We start from the raw sequence: 17,885 nt of genomic DNA on the forward strand, positions 1-17,885 counted from the left end.
CAGGAGAACTTCTGATGCCTCCTAATAGGGGAAAAATCTGCCCCAGTCCCCCTTTAAATGCAACCGCCTCGCCTGACGTAGTGATTGGCAACCAGCCATTATAGTGTGGCCCCACTCTTAGTACATGGACACTCGGCAAATGGGGGAGTAGTCACTGCTCAGGAGCGGGAAACCCCTCCCCACCGGCTGGCGCAACTTCAATTTTTCTATTATATTTTTCCAATTAATTATATAAAATGAGTTTCGTGTCGAGTTAATTGGGTTTGGGCCAAGCTGACTAATTCAGTCAGAACTACTACAACGTTACGTGTAATAATGTAAATATTATTAATTATTAAGCTCCTGTATAAATATGTTGTAAATGCTGTCTTTGAGAGTTCCCATTGTAAGGAGAAAGAATTCGATGTAAGAAAGCCGAGCCAGTCCCCGCACACTAGAATCTTTTTCTGTGGCTTGGAATCAAATGTTAACATTCCTTTGGGCGGTGTTAGATTGGCATTAGAGGCAAACTCGGACTGGCCGCCCTGACTCACTGGAGGGAGAACTTTCTCCTCGCTCCCACTGGCATCACTGGAGACAAGTCACAGCAAATCATCACATGACAATCTCCGTCTATTCCAGCCGCCGACACAGAACTAGCATTCCGAACGCTTTCTCTTAAGACTGGACAAGGTCAACATTTCCCATACTTGAATTTACTGTGGGTAAAGGTCAACCCTGGCGAGGTTTTCCGGGAATTGCTTTTCTCAAGAAAAAATACCTATTCTACCTGGAAGTTTTGTTTTCCTATTGAAAGGAATTATCATCTGCGAAATTATTTTCGATTTCAACTCACGTTAGTATTCCAGTGTCGCCTCTGTGTAAAATTGCAACTAGAAGCCACTGCCAGTCGCTGCGTTTGCTTGCAGTTGCGGCACTAGAATGACGATGGGGAGTTTACGGGTGAGTTTGCTTCTCTTGGCCGGATTGCTGTGGCTTTCAGAGAATGCTGAAGCGGGATGTTCCGAATCTCACAAATGCTGTCAGGGCAGAGATCACAGATGTAGTAGCACTGGCTGGAGAATGGACCGGGTTTACGGGACTTGCTATTGCGACCAAGCCTGTGGAAGTACTGGTGACTGCTGCTACGATTACATCCAGACATGCCCAGGTAAGGGAGCTCGGAACGCCACAAAGTGGATTTTGTAGGTGTCCTTCCACTGAATGTGGCCAATTGTTTCTCGGGTTGTAATCATAATGAGGTAGGTCGGCGTGAGTAGTTCTTTCACTTACGTGTGAAAGAATGGTTAGAAACAATGAATGGTGAAATATGATGCATTCACAATTACAATAAATGAATACACACCTTTCCTATTTTTAAAGTAATTGCGAAATATAGTAGCATGTTACGTTATTTTGCAAACTTTTGCAGAAGTCAGATTTCATTGCAATCTGAAGCAGACAGAAAATGCTTGACTGAAATGTCTTACTCGTTCAACTTTCAGGCACCTGTTTGTAAATTAGATTTAAAAAGTGGGATCCTGGAAGAAAACTCAATATCCCGTGGCCATTTTATGGTACGGTGCAGAACATTCGCATTTTTGGTGATTATGCCAGTCTGAATGACTTGTGTGGAGAGCATGGAATGATTGCACTGGGCTGTCGTATTCGTCACGAAGACGCGAATCCCGCTCTAGCCACCCATTTCTATACACGGCCAACTATCCTATCTGATATGGTCATTAGAAGGACAGCTATCCATTTCTAATAGATTCAAATAATTTACCATCCTTCAAATTATATAGATGGTTTTGAACTATTTTCATTTTTTTTAAAAGTCTGGCTGATTGAACCCCGTCACAAAAAAACTTTAAAATATCTGAAACTTCTGGCTTTTAAAAATTTTTCGTGACATGTTTCAATGAGTCAAATAAAAAAAACAATAAATAGGTTTGAATTAAAATAATTTGAAACCATCTATGTAATTTGACGGATGTATTTTTGAATTTTATTTTTAATTTATAATTACCAGCACCATTTGTAATAATTATCAAGATTAATTTTTAAACAGATATATGGAGCCTTATAATGAGGATTTCTTTTCCATCTTTAGGAAGTCAATTGAAAATTGAAGAGAGGTCTTAAGTCTGTTTTTGGTTTAAATAAAGTCACTGTTTGTAAATTACTGCATCAACTAAAATGATAACCATTCACTGCAAGCAAGGTGTGAAAATTGGCGTCAAACATACAAAATGAATGGCTTTGGTAATAATGTTAGGGATAAAATTCATAAGTAAACTCTGGATAATTACTGAATAATGCAATAAGTGGAAAATTGTCTTTTTACAACAACATTTTTTCCTGGAAAGCGGGAAAGCCTCACTCTAGCTCTAACTGAGATTTCTGCTATATCTATCACCCTCTTCTGGCTACTTCCTTCATTGCTTTACTTATATCAAAAATATTTCACAGAAATGACCACTTGTATTTGGGTTATGTTTACGCTTGCAAATTTAGTATCATTGCAAAGCACTTTTCCCTTCACATCAATCCTACAGTAGCTATAGTATAAATCCAGAGTCAAGTCCTGATCTAATTGTGGAGGGAAAAAGCATGAGACTCCCAGGAGTGTGTAATCACATAATTATTCTGATTGGAGCTAAATGGTGTGTAACTCCAGTGTCATGAGGAACAAGGCTTTGAATGAGCCCTTGAACTTGCTGAAGACTTTTAAAGCCTGCTTTGGACTCAAGACTCTATGGGTAGAGAAGGGTAGAATTTAATATTTAGACTTCCGGTGGCGGCCATGGAGTGAGTGGTTGCATATTTGGTAGCTCCCGCTCGTGGTGGTCATTCCGTGGCCCTTGCCCCGGTTTGTAGCAGGAATTTTGGAGGAAAAATGCATAGAAGTGAGAGCAGAAGAGATTGAGCCCCTAGTTTATGGAGCGGTGGACCAGAAGAGCCTGGGAAACAGCAAACCAGTTGGCTGAGGCGGGTGAGGTGCTGGCAATGCCCGCAGAGATGGCGGACGGGCAGGGTCTGGCCCTGCCTGTCCAGTGGTCGATGGAGCAGTTGGTGAGCTTCTTGAACGAGATGTTCACCCAGTAGCGGAAGGAAAGTAGTTTAGAGGACCTGGCCCGGGCGGTGGACTCGATCAAGGCGGTGGCTGACCGCATGGAGACGAGACTAGCAGTCCAGGAACAGGCGATCCAGAGGTTGGAGGAGCAGGCAGGGGAGCACGAGGCACAGTCCACCACGATGGCAGCGGAGATGGGACTGATGCAAGACCAGCAGAAGCAACTGCTGGAGAAAGTGGAGGACCTGGAGAACCGATCTCTTAGGCAGAACATTCGGATCGTGGGTCTGCCGGAGGGGAGTGAAGGAACGAATGCTGGTGCATACGTCGGGAAGATGCTGGAGGAGCTGCTTGGGGAAAGTGCGTGACCGGCGTTAGAGGTGGATCGAGCCCACAGGGTGCTGATGCGTAAGCCCCAGGGGGACGAGCTGCCAAGAGCGATCGTGGTACGGTTGCATCGGTTCCTGGATAAGGAATGTATCATGAGGTGGGCCAGGGAGATGAGGCGTTGCATCTGGGAATGTGGCGAGATCCGTGTGTACCAGGACCCGAGGGCAGAATTGGCAAAGAGGAGGGCGAGCTTTAATCAGGTCAAGTCGGCCCTGTACAAGAAGGGCGTAAAGTTCAGACTACTGTACCCGGCTCACCTATGGGTGATCTATGAGAGCCAGGAGTTGTACTTTGGCTCGGCGGAGGAGGCAGTGGACTTCATGAAGGTGAATGGGCTGGCGGGAGAAGGAGAACTTTTAACTTTAATGGAGGAGAAGTGGAGTGAATGCACTATATAGCGAAAAACTTCAGCCAGGATTGTCCAAAATCCCGGCCAAGTGTTGACGCCGGCGTAAACACCGGAGTGATGCACGCCGGCATCACCGGGCCTCCTGGCCCAGTGATTCAGCTGCCCTCAGGGGGCCAGCATGGCACCGGAGTGCTCCGCGCTGCTCCGGCGCCGATATGCGGCCCTGCACTGCCAACGCAGGTCCGCGCATGCACGCGACGGCCGTCTTCATGGGGGCGCATGCACGCGATGGCCATCTCCACGCCTGCACATACCCGTGGTGGCCGATTCCGCTCCGGCACATGTGCATGGTGGCCGTTTCCGCGCTGGCGCCATGCAACATGGCCGAGCCCAACAGCGGGCCCGCGCGGAAGGAGGCCCCGTGCAGATCACGGGCGCCCGCCGATCGCTAGCCCCCGATCGCGGGCCTGGATGCTGTGGAGCCCCCCCCGGAGTCTGATCCCCCCCGCCCGCCACCAGGACGCCCACTGCGGCCGCGGGTCCAAGGTCCCGCCAGGTGGTACCAGGTTGGAACCACGCCGACGGGACTCCGCGGAACTTGGCGGGAATTCGGCCAGTCGACCGCGGAGAATCGCCGCGAGGGCCTATTTCAGCGGCCCCCGACCGCCGCCATGTCGACTGCACGGGCGTGATTGGCACCGATTCTCCGGTTGCCGGAGAATCGCGTCCCGGCATCAGAGCGGCGTGGCCAGAATTTCCAGCGTCACCGGCGATTCTCCAAACCGGCGCAGGCTCGGAGAATCCCGGCCTTCGTTTTTGGTGTTCGTTTTTCTTTTTTCTGTTTTTTTGGCTTTCGGTTGGTTTACAGTGCTTTGTTAAAGGATGAGGGGTGGGTCTGTGTGTTCGGACCTTGGGAGGGATTGTTTGTTTGTTTTTACTTCTTGCCTTTGTTTAGTAACTTAGTGATTTTCAACCATTAACCATGGTTAGGTAAATAAAATTAGCAGGAAAATTGAAGGTAGAAATAAAAGCAGGGCCTAAAAAAGCAAAAGTAATTGATGCAGTAGCACAGCATTTGGAATCTGAAGAAGAAAAAGTTAATCCAGATAAATCACAGCTTGAGTTAGTTCAAATTCCATTGCAGATGAAGCAAGTTGAATTGGAAGATAAGGAAAAAAGAAAGAGAAATGCAGAAGTTTGAAATTGAATTTGAAAATGATAGAGAAAAGGCAGCAACGGAGGAAAGATGGAAATGGAACTGATAAACCTTTTGACATTTGAATTTTATTTCACAATGGAGCTTCGCTTATTGCTTAAATTCACTGAGGATGGAATTGGGAGACATTTTATTTCATTTGAGAAAGTGGCAAATAAGCTAAGCTGGCCACAGGACATTTGCCGTTTTTGTGGATAAGGCAATGGATGTTTATTTAAGTCATTCGGAAGAGTGATCTTTGGATTATGAGACAGTTAAAAATGTGGTACTTGACATCAACAAGCTTTTCCAGCACTTTAGGGAAGGGGCGGGTCGAGGTTGGTGCTGATCCGAGGGATCCATGGGTTTGAGCCGGGGAGGATGGATGCGAGGTTTCGGGGTTGGAAGAAAGAGGGGTGATGGAGATGAAGGACTTGTTTTTGGACGGTGGTTTGCAAGTTTGGGGGAGTTGGGGGTGAAGTTTGGGTTCTTAGGTGGGGAGGGTTTTAGGTACATGCAGGTGCGGGACTTTGCGAGAAACGTCTTTTCAACCTTTCCGGTAGCACCTTCCTCCTTGTAGCTGGAGGAGATGTTATCGGTGATGGAGTTGGAGGGTGGGGTCATCTCGGTCATTTAGCAGCACCGTATCGGCAATCGTGTATGTGGACTTAGAGCCTGGTCCCTTGGAGGCCATATTTGGGGTTTCTGCAACCTGCAGGAGTTGCAGGCAGGAGCGAGGACAGATGTTTTTACCCTTCGCCTCGCTGATCGCTCGCAGGTTGGTTTTGTTGGGTGGAGATCAGCTTCTCCACCCTGTGCCTCCATGTGGCTGGGGGATCTAATGGAGTTCCTACATTTAGAGAAGGTGAAATTTTCCCTAAGAGGGGCGAATGAGGGCTTCCACAAGAGGTGGAGTTTGTTATTCTGCATTTTGGAGAACTAGTTACCATCAACTGTTAGGGTGAGGGGGAGGAGGAGGAGGTGGGTCGGGGATGGGGGGGACCGATTTTGGGGAGGGGGGGGAGGTTTGTGTTGGGTTTATTTTTGTCTTGTAATGTTTTTCAAATGTTAAAATGTTACAAATTTGAATTAAATACTTAAAAATAAAATCAGGGGCAGGATTCTCCCATTGGGGAACTAAGTCCCCAGGCCTGCCGGAAAATAGGCAAGAATCACTCCGGACGTTTCCTTCGAAAGTCCAGTGGGCTAGCAGGCCTCCAACGTGCGTCCCGCAGCTCTGGTTGCCGGCGAGACCCTGCTGGACAGGCCGCGCAGCCGCACATGTGCACGGCGGCCGCAAGCGGGTCCATGCATGTGCGCGGCGGCCCACCTCGGCACGGACGCCGCCGACATGGCCGAGCCACACAGCGGGCCCACATGGAGGAAGATAGGTTGCTCCCAGATGGCGATGGCCCGCCGATCGGTGGCCCCCGGTCGTAGGCCTGCCCGTCATCAAGCCCCCCCCCCAGTCGGATCCCCACGCCCCCCCACCATAACGCCCACATCAGCCGCGACTCCAAGTTCCTGCCGGGTGGAACCACATTAGAACCACGCCAGTGGGACTCGGCAGGCACTCGGCCTGTCGAGCATGGAGAATCGTCGGGGGGGGGGGGGGCTTTTTCCAACGGCCCCCAACCGGCGCGTGTCTATCGCGCACAAGCGAATGGCGGCGATTCTCAGGTCGCCAGAGAATCGTGTGCCGGCGTGGGGGCTTATTTTGGGTAATTCTCCACCACCACGCCGAGCACAATTTTGGCACGGTGGGTCGGAGAATCCCGCGCAAGCTGTTTCCTGAGGTGTATCAGTTAAGATTTCAACCTGTCAGGAAGAAACTGAAGAGACATTTGTGGAATATACAAAAGAGAAAGATGTTGTGGGTGAGGTGGTATGGTTCAGTGAAATTATCTGGGACTTTTGAAAATGTGGGGGAGATCATGATCCTAGAAGAATTTGGGAACAACATTCCAGCCGCTTTTGGGTCTCATGTGGAGGGCTGGAAATTTTCTGAAGTAAGGGAAATTGTAGTTTTAATTGACAACTAGGGTGATGCACGATCAATTGCACAAAGACTAAAGTTGGATACAACTGTGGCTTTATTAGTCAGATGCGAGGCCTCCTGCTGCAGCTGGCGAAATGGCAGGGCACTGGAGGTCATGCATATTTATACAGTTCTCCGTGGGCGGAGCCAGCCGGCAGGAGCTACTGGCGAACCTGTAGTGCAGGTCCTACCTTACATCCCCTAATACAGTGGTTCACCACATTCACCCCCTGTTAAAAATGAGTCTGACGGGGGTGACGTGACACTATATGCAATTAGTGCAATTATGTACAGTGGTAGGAAAAGAAAAGTCCATGTTGACGGTCCGGAGTCCGTCAAAGGTTCAGCCGGTCCAGTGCTTTGGTACTTCGTTGGGAGCGGCGTAACGGTGGTGGCGAAGTCGGTGCTGGCAGTGGTGGCGGTGGCGGTGGTGGCGGTGCTGATGCTGGCCAGTCATCGGGGAACTTCGGGAGCGTGCCGAAGTCCTCTTCGTCCTCTTGTGTGGAAAAGGGGAGGGGGTGGTCTGGTAGGGCCAATATTCGCGGTGGGGGGGGGGGTGCATGAGTGTGTGTGGGGGGCGGGGGTGTTGGGATGGAACCTGATGGTGCCAGGTCCCTGAGTGAGACAGTATCTTGGCGGCCGTCGGGAAACTCAACGTAGGCATATTGAGGGTTGGCGTGGAGCAGGTGAACCCTGTCCACCAAGGGGTCCGCCTTGTGGAGTCGGACGTGCCTACGGAGAAGGACCGGTCCTGGAGCTGCGAGCCAAGGCGGGAGTGACACCCCGGATGTGGACTTCCTGGGGAAGGTAAAAACACGTTCATGGGGTGTGTTATTAGTGGCAGTGTACAATAGTGACCGGATGGAGTGCATTTCGTCAGCTACAGCAGGAGGCCACGCATCTGACTGTAATAAGTTGATGCACGATCAATTGCAGAAAGACTAAAGTTGGGTACAGCTGTGGCTTTATTACAGTCAGATGCGTGGCCTCCTGCTGCAGCTGGCGAAATGGCAGGGCGCTGGGGGTCATGCATAATTAGACAGTTCTCCGTGGGCGGAGCCAGCAGGCAGGAGCTACCGGCGAACCTGTAGTGCAGGTCCTACCTTACATCCCCTAATACAGTGGTTCCTCCATTTAAAAGTCCACAAGGAAGTGGGAAGAAACAGAAATTTGGAAAAGATTCTAGATTTAGGGTAAAGGTACTGGTTAATAAGGATGGTAATATTGAAGATAAAAGTAATGTAAACCCAAATATTTTCATTATGGTAAGCTGGGGCATGGAAAAGTAAATTGTTGGAAGTGTTAGCAAAAAACAGTTGCAGTAGTAGGAATGTCTAAGGAGTCTTCAGAAAAGACTGTATCAGTTAAAAATGAACAATAAAATCATAGCAAATAGTTGCAAAGTATTCCCTCAGAACAGTCATAGATGTATTTGCTCAGGCTAGTCAGGGAGATTCTTTCTTATGTAGTGATGAATTGAATGAAGGTTAGAAAAGTTTTATTTCTAAAGGCAAAGTATTTCCTTACCCAAACAAAATAAGTAAATAAATCATTATTTTTTGAGAGATAGTAGTTCATTGCATCCATTGATGATGCAATTTGTCTTCTAAATAGTCTGGTGAATGAAAAGGTACTGATGGGGGGGGCGGGGGATCATGGGAACTATAAACCTGTTCCCATATAAGATGCAGTGTGACTTATTAAACAGAGTTTTTGCTTAGAAGATTTTACATTTATCTGATCATAGAATGTCGGCACCATTGGCTCGGCCAGCATTTAATGCACATCCCTAATTGCCCTTGAGAATATTGTGATGGCCTTCTTGAACTGTTGCATCCATGTGGTGTAGGTACATCCACAGTGCTGTTATGGAGCAAGTTGCAGGACTTTGATCCAGCAACAGTGATGGAACAGCGATATAGTTTAGTTCCAAGTTAGGATGGTGAGTGAAACTTGCAAGTTGTGGTCATTTTCTGTCCTTGTCCTTCTGTTTGATAGAGGTTATGGGTTTGGAAAGTGCTATCGAAGCAGTCTTGGTGAATTGCTGCAGTACATCTTGTAGATGGTACACACTGCTGCCACTATGCATCCATAGTGCAGGGAATGAATGTTTAAAGTGGTGGATTGGGTGCCAATCAAGTAGGTTGTTTCTAATTTGCCTATTGAAAGGGTAGATTTTTTTATACGGCAATTATTTGGAACTTGCTATGGTATTAGCATCTCCAAGAATTTAAAGCGAGACCATTGAAGTGAGAGAAACAAAGTTTTAAGGAGGAACATTTTGGATTGTTCCCATATTACATTCTAACAAGGTCTCAGGCTGGCAAAGTGAGACAGGATGAAGTGAAATTAACTGAAAGTGAGGATAATTCAGGTATTCAATTAGCCATTTAGGACTCAATTAAGACTTTTTTGGGGGAATTGGATGGGAACAAAAGATTTGAATAGAATGAGGCTGACTTATTTAATCAATCTTCTTTCATTTACCCCGAGCAGGTAGCTCCTGACTTGCAGGGATTATCTCAAACAATGTAAGACCATAAGAAATAGGAACAAGAGTAGGCCGTACGGCCTCTTGAGCCTTCTCTGCCATTCAATAGGACCATGGCTGGTCTGACATTCCTCACATCCACTTCCCTGCCCTTTCCCCATAATCCTTGATTCACTTATTGACCAAGAATCTATCTATCTCAGCCTTGAATATACACAAGGACTCTGCCCCCACATTTCCTGAGGCAAGGGTTCCAAAGACTCACAACCCTGTGAGAGGAGAAATTCCTCCCCATCTCAGTCTTATTGTCACCCCTTTATTCTGAGACTATGGTCATCTGGGAGTACAGAGACTTTACTTTACTAAGGAACAATTTACCTTAAAAATTGTTCAAGTTGCAGGAAGGAACAATGCCATTTCAGACAACCCCAGAGTGTTGTGGATGTGCCATTGTTGAATACATTTAAGGCTGTGATAGACAGATGTTTGGTCTCTCGGCGATTCACAGGATTATGGGGAGCAGGCAGGAAATGCTGCTAACAGAGAAAACCTTTGCTTTTAGAACCATAAATAGCCTATATTAATTTAAAGTATATCATTTGGAAGGAAGAATGCAGGAGCTACTTTACAAAGGTAAACAAATCAAGTTAATAATGGATTGTCATGTTGTGTTGCCTGTATTGACAATTTATTAATCTACAGCGACTCTTGGAAACACCATATGAAACTCCTCCGTGAATCACTGTATTTGAGAGATTACAAAAAGCTGACTTGAGTGATAAATTTGGTGAAAAGTGAATTTGCCTTGGCCAAAGTCAGTTATTTGGGGCATGTTGTGAGGCAGTGTCTCAGAGAAGCTAAATTTTAAGCAATTATAAACTTTCCTGTTTCTGAAACCAAATGAGAGATATTGCGGCTCCTCGGAATGTGTGGATTTTACAGGAGGTTTTCAATCACATTAACAAATGTACTGAAGAAGAAAGTCAAATGTGACAGGACAGATTCTTGGTAGACTGCCTTTGAGAGATTAAAGGCTGTCTTTATGAACGAGCCTGTGTTGGCTGCTCTAAATTTCCACAAATCATTCAAGATAGCAACTGAAGCCAGTGATGTGGGCGTGGGAATCGTATTATCACAAGATCATGATGCTAACATACAGCATCCAGTTAGTTATATTTCAAGAAAACTTTCAATAACAGTATTCCGCAGTTATACAGCCTTGTTTTGTCTTTACAACTGTCTAAAATATACATTTCAGAAATGCCAGGGTGACTGTCATTTACACAAACCATCATCCACTAGTGTTTTTGGATAAATTCCACACTAAAAATCTCCATTTGTTTCACTGGAACCATTAACCTTAAAAAATTGTTCCGGTTGCAGCAAGGAACAATGTCATTTCAGACAACCCCATGGATGTGCCATCGTTGAATATATTTAAGGCTGTAATAGACAAATGTTTGATCTCTTGGGGATTCACAGGATTATGGGGAACAGGCAGGAAATGGACTTGAAGCCAACGATCAGTCATGATTATATTAAATGGCTCAATGGGTGTAAGGTCTACTTATAGAAACATAGAACAGTACAGCACAGAACAGGCCCTTCGGCCCTCGATGTTGTGCCGAGCTTTGTCCGAAATCAAGATCAAGCTATCCCACTCCCTGTCATTCTGGTTCTGCTCAGATTTGTTAAGTTCTTACATGCGAATTCAGTGCCATGGTTGTCTTTATTAACAGCAGCTAAACACTGTGCAGGTGTTCCTTAGATTTATCACATTATGCCCCAGATCACTTTTCTGATTAGCATGCTGTACTATTATTTTATCTAACCGACACTCCCTATTTTGGCTCCTCATTTTCTATTAATTATTTTACCAAATGTACTTGCACTGACCTTATATATTTTCCCAGTTATCTCCAAATTAGTAATTCGTCATTACTAATGAAAGACAAACAGTAGTTTACAAAGTCACACTCCTTTTGTGAGTGCCACCAGCAACAGCGTGTATTAAGATCTTGAGCATATGCTTCCTGTGATTTTTCTATCCATTGGATAGTCAAAGATGGGGCCAAATAGGGCCCAAAATATAAATGTTCATTGAGGCAAAGTACAAAGTGAAGTTCAGTTGTGGAAATTATTTCCCAGTTCCACAGTAGCCACTGGAGGCAGGACAAGGTTATTGAGAGGCTCATCACAGTGGAGGTTTTAACTGGTTATGGGATGAATGCGTTCAGACTCTGACGCTCCTATTGAGAAACAGAATGGCATAGAGATGGGGATGCAACCACTTGAAGCTCCTGTACAGCGGCTCCAGCTCTGGCTTGAGAAAGCCATTGGATGTGGATGAAAGATTGCACAGGGATAAGAGTGCAGCTTCAAGGTCACAAAATACACTACCCAACTCAAAAGGTATACCATCAGAGCCTCAGCTTCTTGGAGATGTCCAAGCATTAATTTCTACAGAGGCCGTGAGTTGGAATTTCATGTCTCTACCTGTATTGTAAGAAGTCTTACAACACCAGGTTAAAGTCCAACAGGTTTGTTTCAAATCACTAGCTTTCAGAGCACTGCTCCTTCCTCAAGTGAATGAAGAGGTATGTTCCAGAAACATATATATAGAAAAAGTCAAAGATGCAAGACGATACTTTGAATGCGAGCATTTGCAGGTAATTAAGTCTTTACAGATCCAGAGATAGGGGTAACCCCAGGTTAAAGAGGTGTGAATTGTCTCAAGCCAGGACAGTTGGTAGGATTTCGCAAGCCCGGCCAGATGGTGGGCGATGAATGTAATGCCACATGAATCCAAGGTCCCGGTTGAGGCCATACTCATGTGTGCGGAACTTGGCTATAAGTTTCTGCTCGGCGATTTTTCGTTGTTGCGCGTCCTGAAGGCCCCCTTGGAGAACGCTTACCCGGAGATCATAGGCTGAATGCCCTTGACTGCTGAAGTGTTCCCCAATTGGAAGGGAACATTCCTGCCTGGCGATTGTCGCGCGATGTCCGTTCATCCGTTGTCGCAGCATTTGCATGGTCTCGCCAATGTACCACGCTTCGGGACATCCTTTCCTGCAGCGTATGAGGTAGACAACGTTGGCCGAGTCGCAAAAGTATGTACCGCGTACCTGGTGGGGTTGTGTTCTCACGTGTAATGATGGTACCCATTTCGATGATCTGGCACGTCTTGCAGAGATTGCCATGGCAGGGTTGTGTGGGGTCGTGGTCGCTGTTCTGAAGGCTGGGTAGTTTGCTGCAAACAATGGTTTGTTTGAGGTTGAGGTACTTCAAACAACCACTTCAACAACCACGGATAAGCGTTCTCCAAGGCGGCCTTCAGGACGCGCGACAACGTAAAATCGCCGAGCAGAAATGTATAGCCATGTTCCGCACACATGAGTACGGCCTCATCCGGGACCTTGGATTCATGTCGCATTACATTCATCCCCCACCATCTGGCCTGGGCTTGCAAAATCCTACCAACTGTCCTGGCTTGAGACAATTCACACCTCTTTATCATAGAATTTACAGTGCAGAAGGAGGCCATTCAACCCATCGGGTCTGCACCAGCTCTTTGAAAGAGCATCCTACCCAAGGTCAACACCTCCAACTTATCCCCATAACCCAGTAACCCCACCCAACACTAACGGCAATTTAGCATGGCCAATCCACCTAACCTGCACATCTTTGGACTGTGGGAGGAAACCCGGAGGAAACCCACGCACACACGGGAAGAACGTGCAGACTCCACACAGACAGTGACCCAAGCCGGGAATCGAACCTGGGACCCTGGAGCTGTGAAGCAATTGTTCTAATCACCATGCTACCGTGCTGCCCCTAACCTGGGGTTACCCCTATCTCTGGATCTGTAAAGACTTAATTACCTACAAATGCTCGCATTCAAAGCATTGTCTTGCATCTTTGACTTTGTCTACATATATGTTTCTGGAACATACCTCTTCATTCACCTGAGGAAGGAGCAGTGCTCCGAAAGCTAGTGATTTGAAACAAACCTGTTGGACTTTCACCTGGTGTTGTAAGACTTCTTACTGTGCTCACCCCAGTCCAACGCTGGCATCTTCACATCCGTCTGGATTGGAATGGAAGTGGGCTGACAAAATATATGGCTTACAGGATCCAAACCCCCTGTCCTACACCCCTGTTCTCATTGCTGGAAATGTTCATTGGCATGGGATAAGGGTAGGGAACCCACCTGCAGCAATCCTGACCTGGCTGGCTGCATTCCAGGGTGGACATTTCAGAACCCCACCCCACCCCTCCACTGCAATTTTAATGGCGTTAAGTTGGCTTCTGAAGGTAACTTATCACACCAACTCAGACCTGCCATGAACCATGGAGGATCTCAAGACCAGAGTCAGGAACCAATTGCTGTATGGTAAGTTATATATGTTTATAATGCAGTGATTGATCATAAGGTTTTGTTCTTGAAAGGTAAGTGACCATTAAATTGATCAGGAATGTAAAATTGGAAAACCTTCAGATGCATTAGAGTATATTATCCACTGGATAAAGTGTTCTTTTGCATTGAACAATATTGATATTCAGATTGGGGTGTGTCAATTATCCCCTGTGATTTAATATTTTAATTGAATTACATTTCAGACATCTGTTTATCTCATTCAAACCTTAAACAGATGACTGAGCTCTTTCAGTTAACACCATATACCCTCCTTTGGCCCATATCCTTTCATATCTTTGTTTCACAAAAATGTATCTATCTCCGAATCACAGAATGAATCATGCATTTCAAATGAGAAAACATTTGTAGGTCGGTGGGATAAGGATGTGGGAGTGAGACTAGCCAAATCGCTCCTGTAGAAAGGTGGCACAGACTCGATAACCGAGTGGCCTTCCTTTGAGCTGTAATGATTCTATGATTCTACAGTTTGAATCTCAAAGACATTAATGTATTCAGCTCTGAAGGTTCCTTTGACACAATTGTGTAACGGAGTTCCATCATGATGCTTGGCTAAGTTCCAAACTCCCGTAATAGATTCAGTTGAGCAGGGACTGTTGGTGTTACTGTCAAGGGGATTGTAAGTTTGTTTATCTTTATAGCTTTATGGTCATTTAGTAGGATAATTATTTTTGGGGCTGGTATTTGAATGTCTTTGGGTTGACAGTTTAATGACCATCTCAAAGCTTCCTAAGGCTTAAGAGTTCTGCACATAGTGGATATAAGATGAGTGGACATGAGAGTCTGAGGTGTCATGGACTGGGTGAGTGGGTATGGGGATGAAGTGGATATGGGGGCATAGAGGTGTAAGGGGTTAATGGGGGATATGGGATACCATGGGGGTTTAGGGAGTGAGGTTAGGAGGCCTCACACTTATCTACGGAACTGGGCTGAAATCCCAGCAAATGAGGTGGACCTCCTGACCTGCCCTGCCTCGGTGTCCATCAGCCTCCATTTCCACCTTGGGCCTACTTCTAGGCATGGCAGTTACAACTCTAGCCCATGCTAACCATGCCATCATGAAAGTAACATGGGCAGCCGTCAATGGCCAGGAGGTTGAATCATGACATCAGGAAATGGCACAACTTGCGATCCCGATCTCGAAAATGAAAATCCAACTCTCTCCAGGCAGGTAATGGCAGAACTGTACCATATGTTGAAGCAGGAATTGGTATGAATGGCAAATAGCAGACACCCTGTACTTTAAAGGTGATTGTGGTATTTTTTGCCTGTGGTTCATTCCAAGGATTATCTGGATGTATATGTGGTATCCTTCAGTCAGTGGTCCATCATTCCATCAATAAGATGATGGATGTCATGTACTGTTGGGCTGACCAATTATCAAATTCACAACCAATCAAACTGGGAAAGCAGATAATATGTAAAGTACAGAAGTGTGAAGTGATACATCTTGGCAGGAAGAAAGAAGTCAGTAGTAAAATAAACTACAGGGTACAGTTTTTTTAAAGGGGTGCAAGAACAGAGATACATTTTTGAAGATGGTAGGACAAGTTGAGAAGGCAGTTTAAACAAAGCATTATAGATCTTGGATTTTATAAATAGAAGCACAGAGTATGAAAGCAAGTTATGCTCATTCATCACTAGTTAAGCCTAAGCTTTATTGTGTCAAATTCTTTCCACCACACTTTAGGAAGGATGCCAAAGCTGTGGAGATCATCCAGAAAATATTAGAATTGTACCAGGGATGAGAAATGTCAGTTTTGTGGAGAGACTAGAGAAGCCAGATTGTTAATTAGCAGAGCTGATTAAGGGGGGTTTAATAGAGGTGTTCAAAATTATGTTAGTTGTGATAGAGTAAATAAGGAGAAAGTTTTCATTTGAGATTTGGTCAACAGTGGACCAAATCTCACAGAGATTCAAACTGTAGAATCATAGAATCATTACAGCTCAAAGGAAGGCCACTCGGTTATCGAGTCTGTGCCACCTTTCTGCAGGAGCGATTTGGCTAGTCTCACTCCCACATCCTTATCCCACCGACCTACAAATGTTTTCTCATTTGAAATGTATGATTCATTCTGTGATTCGGAGATAGATACATTTTTGTTAAGCAAAGATATTAAAGGATATGGGCCAAAGGAGGGTATATGGAGTTAGGCCACAGATCAGCCATGATCTCATTGAATAGAGGAGCAGACTTAAGGGGCTGAATGGCTTACTCCTGTTCCTTTGTTCCAACACCCTCTCAGACAGTGCATTCCAGATTCTTATCATTCATTGTGAAAAAATTGTTTCCTCATGTAACCTTTGGTTCTTTTGCCAGTCACTTTAAATTTGTACTCTTTGGCTCCTAATCCTCCTGACAATCACCCTCTGACAGCAGAAACAAATTCACCCTATCAATTCTGTCTAAAGCTTCGTCTCTGTCAAACGACCACTCCACCTTCTCCTCTCAAAGGGGAGCAACTCCAGCTTCTCCAATCTATCCACATAATTGAAGTTTCTCACCTCTTGTAATTTTTTCTGCATTCTTTCTAAAACCTTCCCATTGTTTCTAAAGTTCGGTGTCAAGAAATTGACACAGGTACTCCAATTGAGGGGTGGGATTCTCCACTCCCACGCCGAAGTGGCCGCGCCGTCGTGAACGCCGTCGAGGTTCACAATGGCGCGGAACGGCCCCAGTCCCGACCGATTCAGGCCCTGACAATGGGCCAGTATCGGGGCCGCGTCATCTACCCGCGCCAGGCCTTGTCGCCCGCGTAAAAGCGGCGCCGCATAGATGACGCGGCCGGCGCCGCATAACGGACGACATCCGCGCATGCGCGGGTTGGCCAGCGCCAATCTTGCGGGGCCGCGGAAGGAAGGAGGTCCTCCTTCAGAGAGGATGGCCCGACGATCAGTGGGCACCGATCGCGGGCCACCCAACATTGCAGGTGAAGCCCGGTGCAGGATCCCCTCTCGCCCCCTCACAGGCCGCCCCCCCAGCGTTCACGCACCGCCCACGACTGCAGCGACCAGGTGTGGACGCCGCCGGGGGGAACCCGCCGTTTTGGCCTGGCCGCTCGGCGGGCCTCAGAATCGCGGGGGTGCCGGAGAATCGCCATTTTGGGTATCTCCGGTGATTCTCCGACCTGTGGCCCGCGAAACTCGACCGGGCCGTTCCCGCCGCTTGGGAGAATTGCGGGAGGGCGTCGGACCGGCGTCCCCGGAAATATTGGCGGCCCAGGCGATTCTCCCAACCGGCGTGGGAGTGGAGAATCGCGCCCGAGGTGTTTTGTAACTGTTCATCACCATTTCCTTGCTTTTATACTGTATGCTTCAATTTATAAAGCCCAAGATGCCATCTGACAGTTTAGCGATTTTTCAACCTGCTCTGTCACCATTAATGATTTATGCATATATACCCCCAGCTGTCCTGCATTGCACAGGCAAGGCAGAGGCAGGGCAAAGGCATGGCAGAGGCCATGAAAGCTATACACAGACCACGCCCCAAGGCCCAGAACCCCCCCACCCCCACCCCCACTTCATGCACACATGCAAAAATGGTTCCATATTTAAGGTCTGTCACTATTAAAATAAGCACAAGATAGAGGGTTGATTTTTAATATCAATGGCATTTCTAAAACCATTGCCAGCACCGAGGTGAAATTAGCCTGTAGTTGTTTGGTTTATCCTTACACCTTATTTGAACAAGGGGTCGAATTTTCAATTCTCCAGCCTTCGAGCACTACCCCTGTATCGAAGGAGAATTTGTTATAATCAGTACCTTTCTCTTTTTCTTCTGCGATCACTTGGTAACGAGTATGATTGTCCACCTAAGTCACTCCGTGTTATTGGTCATTGGTTCTGTGGATTCTTGCGTGGCTGCTGAGCCCGATCTGAGAGCCGCATCTTCGCCAGGTGTTTCCAGGAGGTGGGGTTGGTCCCTGGTCTCT

The 17,885-nt window shown here is 46.6% G+C and overlaps 1 protein-coding gene across 1 annotated transcript in view; it reads left to right on the forward strand.

Moving 5' to 3' along the window:
• Window positions 1-514: 514 nt before the first annotated feature.
• Window positions 515-17,885, forward strand: part of LOC140385427 (somatomedin-B and thrombospondin type-1 domain-containing protein) — a 62,481-nt gene continuing 45,110 nt past the window's right edge. The window contains exon 1 of the mRNA XM_072467566.1: window positions 515-1,150. Coding sequence (XP_072323667.1) covers window positions 922-1,150 — 229 coding nt within the window. The 5' untranslated portion in view covers window positions 515-921. The remainder of the gene's footprint in view (window positions 1,151-17,885) is intronic.

Source organism: Scyliorhinus torazame, chromosome 11 (genome assembly GCF_047496885.1).
Source record: "Scyliorhinus torazame isolate Kashiwa2021f chromosome 11, sScyTor2.1, whole genome shotgun sequence".
In the NCBI taxonomy this organism is placed as follows: Eukaryota; Metazoa; Chordata; class Chondrichthyes; order Carcharhiniformes; family Scyliorhinidae; genus Scyliorhinus; species Scyliorhinus torazame.